We start from the raw sequence: 5,767 nt of genomic DNA on the forward strand, positions 1-5,767 counted from the left end.
AGGACAAGTTGATAATTAACCTAAGGCATCTGATTATGTGTGACCTGAAATTTCAGGCTAGAAAACAAAGGCTAATGGATTTTATGACCTTTCTGCTTTAGTGTAGATATATAAATTCTAATGCACATAATATATATATATATATAATATATATAAATATATATTTGTCTTTGATTTCCTAGTGTTTTTGTAAAGACTCACAAAAGAGGATGAAGAATCAATCAATGGAACTTGACTTCATTCTTTTAGGATTGACAGATGACCCACAATTGCAAATTATAGTTTTTCTGTTTCTCTTTCTTAATTATATGCTGAGTATGGTCGGGAACTTAATCATTGTGCCCCTTAGCCTCCTGGACCCTCGCCTCAAGACTCCAATGTATTTCTTTCTCCGTAATTTCTCCCTTTTGGAAATCATGTTCACTACAGTGTGCATTCCCAGATTCTTGACAACAATTGTGACTGGAGACAAAACTATTTCTTACAATAATTGTGTAGCGCAATTGTTTTTTTTCCTTTTGCTGGGAGTCACAGAATTTTATCTCCTGGCTGCTATGTCCTATGATCGCTATGCTGCCATCTGCAGACCACTGCACTATCCAATCATCATGAACAACCGAGTGTGTCACCAACTGGTCATCAGCTCCTGGGTGACTGGGTTTTTGATCATCTTTCCTCCATTGGCCATGGGTCTGAAGCTGGATTTCTGTGATTCCAGAATAATTGATCATTTTATGTGTGAAACTTCTCCTATCCTACAGATCTCCTGCACGGACACTCATGTCCTAGAACTGATGTCCCTTGTCTTAGCCGTGGTGACCCTTGCAGTCACACTGGTGCTAGTGAGTCTCTCTTACACTTGCATCATGAAGACTATTATAAATTTCCCTTCTGCACAGCAAAGAACCAAAGCCTTTTCCACCTGCACTTCCCACATGATTGTTGTCTCTATAACGTATGGCAGTTGCATCTTCATGTATATTAAACCGTCTGCAAGGGAGAGGGTGACTGTGTCCAAAGGGGTAGCTTTGCTGTATACGTCAATCGCTCCTCTCCTGAATCCCTTCATTTATACACTAAGAAACAAGCAGGTGAAAGAAGTCTTCTGGGATGTATTACAAAGACTGTGCTTTTCAAAACACAGTTTAAAATTGTGATAGAGACTGCAACCACACATTAAAATAGGAAATCTATTTCATATATTTTTATGATTATTGGGTTTTCTTATGTCAACAGTTACTTCATATGTGGGATTGTTTCCCCTGAAGAACCCTGTAGCTCAGTTCTACTTTACATTTTCCTCTTCCTTGGAAGATTTACTCCACAATAACTAACTTCCTCCAATTCCTTTCTGAAAGCACTTTTATGATTATATATTATTGTTTGTTACATATCCATTTCCAGAAATCATTGTATTGAGTAAAATAAGCTTTGTATAGTAGCAACTTTCTATGTGTGATTTTTTATTTGATTGAACATCAATGCAGTGTATATTTATAATATTCTAATCATTGAGAGATTCTCATTCAATATCTGGAAGTTGTCTTCAATATCTGTAGAGGACACAAACACTTAAACCAAATATTATTATGTGATGCTAAATTATGATTATATGAAATATCTCAAACATATTATGGGATATATGGGGTGATGTTTGTGGAATTCAAGAAAAATTCTTTCAATAGAACATAATTATGCCAAGGTGAAAAATATGTATAAAATAACAATGTAAAAAACAAAATGTGAGAGCAGGAGGAGGGGAATATGAGAAAGTTTGAAAAAAAGGAAGGGAAGAGAGAAATGTAATTATAATCTCAAGACATAAAGAAATAATTTTAAAAATAAAAAATAAAGGAGAGAATAATAAAGTTCAAGAATGAAAATTCTACAAGGATGCTAAATATCTCTATGCAAAGTGAGAATAACTTCATAGTTAAAGGGGCATTTAACAACTTATCAGGAGAGGAGTCAAGATGAGTTGGTGGAAACAAGAAACAAAAACCAAAAACACTTCCCATGCCAGTGTAAGCACTTGCATTTTATTCGCAGAACACACAGTGAGAATTTATCTCCCCCAAATTTTTCTCTGGCATCCATACATGGGTACACACACTTCATACCCCCACAGCATAAACACCACCCCATCACCTTACCAGACACTCTCTCAGTGCAGAATATGTAAGATTTTTTGCCCTAGTTTCTCCAGGTACTACATAGGAGAAATGCAACCTACACAGTCATTACACTGGGACAATGTACCACTCAGTGAAAGACAACACCTAAACAGAAAGCAGAGTAAAGATACAAAGATGTCTTCTCACAATTTCCTTAATGTAATAATGAAGGTGAGAGAACAGTAAGACTGCAGAGGTGAATGAATCAAAACATTTTAAGATCTGTTATTCAGCAAAGTGTGTGGATGTAAATCTATCATATCAATAATTTCCAAATATTTAAAATACTTTTGTTTTGTTTTAAATTGGTGAATTATATTGCATGTGATTCGTGGTATAAAAGTTACATTATATACACACATATGTTGTCAGATAATCAAATCATCATATATCTATGACCTCACACATTTCAATTTCTTTGTGATATCAAGTTATTTCTTGTGTTTCTTAGTTGAAATATCTGAGGTATATCATTATGAATTTGGTATGCACCTTGTATCCTGAAGCATATTCTGTACTAGTCTTTACAGTTAGAGAAGTCATTGAAAGTACGTGCAAGATGAACATTTCAGGATTTAACTTCTAATTTTAAAGAGATGCCCTTACAAATAATATCAAACATAGCCTGTATTAGAAACAGGTGGCTGATGAGGGTCATTGAGTTAAAGTATTTGTAAATTTTGAGTTCGTATGTACATATAACAGTGGGTCTAGCATACAGATAAAGTCAGATCAACAGGAGAGATAAATAGAAGCTTAATTAAAATTTAAGATTATGAAGGCACTCAAATGATTGTTACTGAATTACATTATTTAAAAGTTGTTTTTAACCATCTTGTAGATCATTTGAAGCACACCAAAATAACATAAAAGTGTAACTGTTCCCCAAATGGGATTAAATAATTCAAGCAGGGACTCACATCAATAAATTATCATTCTGTTTCATACAACAGCCATTGCTGTACTGCTTTGATATATCACAATTTTTTCATGCCTTCTACAATAATAATTAACTTTAGTTTTCATTTTTTATATGTGATGTCCATCTGGATAAAATGATTATGGAAAGAGACAGGAGTGAAAGAAAAAAGCAAACAAACCCAACATGAGATTTTCTTCAGTATGCAACTAAAAATATCTGGTTAAATTCTTGCATTGTCCCAGCAATTCAACTGTCAACCACATTCAGAAGGAGTAGTTTGTTCCTGTGCTTGTTTCTTCCCAGTCCGTTTCAAGTTGATGAACTCCTATTAGCTTAGGTAGACTGTTTCAGTGGGTGAATCCACCATGGTCTTATCCTCTTTGCTCACATTCTCATTCCTTCCACTCTTCAATTGGACTTTGGGAGCTCAGTTCAGTGCTCCGATGTGGGTCTCTGCATCTATTTCCATCAGTTGCTGGAAGAAGTTTCTATGGTGATAGTTAAGATATTCATCAGTCTGACTACAGGGCAAGGCAAGATCAAACTTCCACTTCTCTATTGCTTAGGGTTTTAGCCAGAGTCATTCTTGTGGATTCCTGGAAATTTCTCTAGAGCCAGGTTTCTACTAACCCTAAAATGGCTCTCTCAATCAAGATATCTCTTTCCTTGCTCTCATCTCTGTCCTTCCTCCATCTTGACTATCCCATTCTATCAAGTTCTCCTTAACCCTCTCCTTCTCCTCTTCCTCTTACACTCTCCCTTCTCCACCCACCACCATGCTAGCAATTTTGTTAGGTGATCCTGTCTGTTTCAAATTTCCAGGTGGATTTATATGTTTTTCTTTGGGTTCACCTTATTACTTAGCTTCTCTAGGGTCATAAACTATATGTCGAATGTCCTTTGTTTATAGCTACTTTCCACTTATGAGTGAGTACATACCATATTCATCTTTTTGGGATCTGGGTTACCTCACTTAGGATAGTGTTTTCTAATTCCATCTGCATGCAAAATTCAAGATGTCATTAATTTTTACCACTGAGTAGTACTCTAATGTGTAAATGTGCTACATTTTCTTTATCCATTTGGTTGAGGGGTATCTAGGTTGTTTCCAGGTTCTGGCTATTACAAATAATGCTGCTTTTGTAGTATGATTGAGAATCTTTTGGGAATATGCCCAAGAGTGGTATTGTCAGATCCTGAGGTAGGTTGATTCCCAATTTTCTGATTGATTTCCAAAGTGGTGGTAGAAGTTAGCATTCCCACCAGCAAGGGATTAGTGTTCCCTTTACACCACATCCTCTCCTGCATAAGCTATCATTGGTGTTTTTTTTCTTAGCCATTATGACAGGTGAAAGATGGTATTTCAGAGTTGTTTTGATTTGCATTTCCTGAATGGCTAAGAAAGCAGACTCACTCAGGAGGAGCAGAAGAGAGGAAATAATCAAATTGAGGGCTAAAAATCAACAAAATAGAAACAAAGAAAACAATACAAAGAATCAATGAAATAAAGACCTGGTTCATTGAGAAAATAAACAAGATAGACAAACCCTTATCCAAACTAAACAAAGAAATGAAGGAGGGCATTACAACAAATACTGATGAAATCCAGAGAATCATTAGGTCATACTACAGATGTCTGTGCTCTACAAAATTGGAAAACATAAAGGAAATGGACAATTTTCTAGATAGATACCATATGCCAAAATTAAATCAAGACAAGGTGAGCAATTTAAATAAACCTATCAATTGCAAGGAAATAGAAGCTGTCATCAAAAACCTCCCAACCAACAAAAAGCCCAAGGTCAGATGGTTTTAGTGCAGAATTCTACCAGAACTTCCACGAAGAGCTAATACCTATACTCCCCAAAGTGTTCCACATAATAGAAACAGAAGGAACATTGCCAAACTCTTTTTATGAGGCTACAGTTACCCTGATACCAAAACCCCACAAAGACATTAGTAAGAAAGAAAATTCCAAACCAATCCCACTTATGGACATGGATGCAAAAAATACTCAATGAAATACTGGCAAACCAAATCCAAGAACACATCAAAAAAAATTATTCACCATGATCAAGTCAGCTTCATCCCAGAGATACAGAGCTAGTTCAACACATGAAAATCTATCAAAGCAATCTATCATATAAATAAACTGAAAGAAAAAACCCACATGATCATTTTATTAGATCCTAAAAAAGCATTTGACAAAACCCAACACCCCTTCATGATAATGGTCATTGAGAGATCAGAGCTATAAGGAATATACCTAAATATAATAAAAAACAATATACAGCAACCTGACAGCCATAATCAAATTAAATGGAGAGAAACTCAAAGCAATTACACTAAAATCAGGAAGAAGACAAGGTTGTCCACTCCATATCTCTTCAACATAGTTATTGAGGTTTTAGCAATAGCAGTAAGACAACAAAAGGAGATCAAGGGGATTCAAATTGAAAAGGAAGAAGTCAAACTTTTGTTATTTGAAGATGATATGATAATATATATAAGTGACCCCAACAATTTTACCAGAGAACTTCTACAGTTGATAAATACCTTCAGTGATGTGGTAAGATACAAGATCAACTCAAAAATATCAGTAGCCCTTCTATACACAAATGATAAAGAAGTTGAGAGGGAAATAAGAGAAACATCACCTTTCACAATAGCC

The 5,767-nt window shown here is 35.3% G+C and overlaps 1 protein-coding gene across 1 annotated transcript; it reads left to right on the top strand.

The window, feature by feature from the left end:
* The first annotated feature begins 203 nt into the window (after window positions 1-203).
* LOC125389713 (olfactory receptor 6C6) lies at window positions 204-1,157 on the top strand. Its single transcript, XM_048418356.2, has one exon. The coding sequence runs from the start codon at window positions 210-212 to the stop codon at window positions 1,155-1,157; it is 948 nt and encodes a 315-aa protein (XP_048274313.2). The 5' UTR covers window positions 204-209.
* Window positions 1,158-5,767: the final 4,610 nt, after the last annotated feature.

Source organism: Myodes glareolus, chromosome 26, assembly GCF_982192425.1.
Source record: "Myodes glareolus chromosome 26, mMyoGla1.1, whole genome shotgun sequence".
NCBI classification, from domain to species: Eukaryota; Metazoa; Chordata; class Mammalia; order Rodentia; family Cricetidae; genus Myodes; species Myodes glareolus.

Excerpts from the sequence above, each read along its gene's own strand:
- LOC125389713 (XM_048418356.2), top strand. The coding sequence starts at position 210 with ATGAAGAATCAATCAATGGAACTTGACTTCATTCTTTTAGGATTGACA.